The sequence below is a fragment of the Monoraphidium neglectum genome (genome assembly GCF_000611645.1).
Source record: "Monoraphidium neglectum strain SAG 48.87 unplaced genomic scaffold scaffold00141, whole genome shotgun sequence".
Taxonomy (NCBI): domain Eukaryota; kingdom Viridiplantae; phylum Chlorophyta; class Chlorophyceae; order Sphaeropleales; family Selenastraceae; genus Monoraphidium; species Monoraphidium neglectum.
The window spans coordinates 38,769-40,636 of record NW_014013487.1 but is presented as its reverse complement, the minus strand read 5'-3'; the positions used below and the strand labels follow the sequence as shown (position 1 = coordinate 40,636).

Sequence of the window (1,868 nt, the reverse complement as noted above, 5' to 3'; positions counted from 1 at the left end):
AAGTCATACCCACCGGTATACATCCCGCCCGACGACACGAACACGACCCGGCTGCCCTCCGCCTTCCTGAGCGCCGGCAGCAGCCGCGCCGCGAGCGCCAGTCCGCCGAGACTGTTCGTCGCGAACGACCGGTCTAGTCCGTCCGCGCTCGCGCCGCGCTCGGCCAGCAGCGCCCCCGCGTTGTTCACAAGCGCGTGCAGTCCGCACCCCGAGGCGAGGAAGCGCTCCGCGAACTCTTTGATGCTTCCGAGGTTTGACACGTCGCAAACCTCGATCTCCAGATCGCAGTCGGCGGCGCCGGCGGCGGCCGCGTCGCGGCGGATCGCCGCCGCCGCGGCCTCGGCGCGCTCCCTGCTGCGGCAGGCCATGACGACGGTCGCGCCGGTGGCTGCGAGCGCGGCGGCGGCGGCGCGGCCGAGGCCGCTGTTGGCGCCGGTGACGACGACAACCTTGCCTTGATGGTTGCGCCGCAGGGCGCTGCATGGGGGGGAGGTGCAGCGAAACGCGGAGGGACAGAGGAGAGAAAAGTGACCGTGTGCGGTTCTGGGAGGGGCGGATGCGAGCATGGCTCGACGAAACGAGGTCCGCTTGCCGCCGGCTGTGTGTGCGGTGTGCCGATCTGCTGCTGATCCGGGCCTGCGTCGGCTCCCGCCCTGCGCCCCGCTCCCCCTCGCCCCGGCCCCGGCCGCTGCGGCCGCGGCCGCTGCCGCGCCTGCGCAGCCACGTATGCGTATGCGCGCTCGCCTGTTATCGAAGCGCGCGGCAGCCCTGTCGTAGCCCTGTTTGGTGAAAGCCCGCAGTCCAAATGCAAACCACGTGAGATTTGTGAGCCATTTGAGCCCCATGGCGGCTCTGTTGCCCTGGCAGTGCTGCGGTGGTGCCGCTGTGCTGGGGCAGCTGAGGATGCTCTGCAATGTGCGCAAGGTGTCAGCGTCACTGGTGTCGCCAGACGAGCGGACTGCTACGGCCTGTGTCCAGGGTGTTGCAAAAAACTAGTGGTTTGCTAGCGATCCAGCCGGCCCACGCCGCTGGAAGGAAGCAGAGGTCTGTGCGAGCTACCGCAGCTAGTGCCACTGCCGATGGATTCAAAGGTGCCGAATCAGCAATGGGTTGATGCATGTATCGCAGGTCAGCTGAGCCCATACACTTGTATAACACAAGAGCGTGTCTTTCAGATCAGCAAATCCACAGTCGTGCAGACCAACAGCTGCAGCTCGGCAATCATGCCTCCTGGTTCGACGTAGCACCACATCGTAATGCAGGACCAGACAGCGGTCCACCGGCTCGTTCTTAACATGGGGGACGAGCGCGGCGGCCGCGCGAGAACGACGACCATCCACAGCGTGCGCTCGCTCTCGCGCTCCCCCTCGCCCACCCGCTCCCCCACGCGCGCCCCCAGCCCCGCCCGCCGCGCCAACGGCGCGCCGCTGCCGGGCAAGCCGCGCGCGGGGCGGGAGGCGCGGCGGCGGCGGGGGCGGCGGGGGCTTTTACTCGTCCTGGCGGCGGGCGCCTGGGTGACTGCCAGCTCGGGCGCAATTCTCATCAACAAGACCATCCTTGTGGATCTGCAGTGAGTGCAGCATGTCTCGAAGAGATCTGATCCATCATAATTGCAGAGGGGAGCGTGCAGCGGAATGCAAAGGCGTGACGCACGCCAGGCAGTGTCGCCTGTGCAGGCCATCGGGCGCAGTGCACGGATCCCATGCGCATGCCTGGCGGGCAGGCGCCCAACCCTCCATTCCTCATGATTGAGCGCCACCTCAGCCTGCCTGCACAAAGCTTCCGACGTCAGCCGCGCCTGTCCCACCCTTCAAATCCGGAGCCCCAGAGGCGACGCTCGGCTCGGGAAGCCCAGCCCTGCCCCGCCC

The 1,868-nt window shown here is 67.7% G+C and overlaps 1 protein-coding gene across 1 annotated transcript in view; it reads left to right on the top strand.

Annotated features, from left to right (window-relative positions):
- Positions 1-1,256: 1,256 nt before the first annotated feature.
- The window catches only part of MNEG_1423 (hypothetical protein), a gene marked incomplete at both ends in the record, with an annotated part of 3,540 nt that continues 2,928 nt past the window's right edge, over positions 1,257-1,868 (top strand). The window contains one exon of the mRNA XM_014050100.1: positions 1,257-1,570. Coding sequence (XP_013905554.1) covers positions 1,257-1,570 — 314 coding nt within the window. The remainder of the gene's footprint in view (positions 1,571-1,868) is intronic.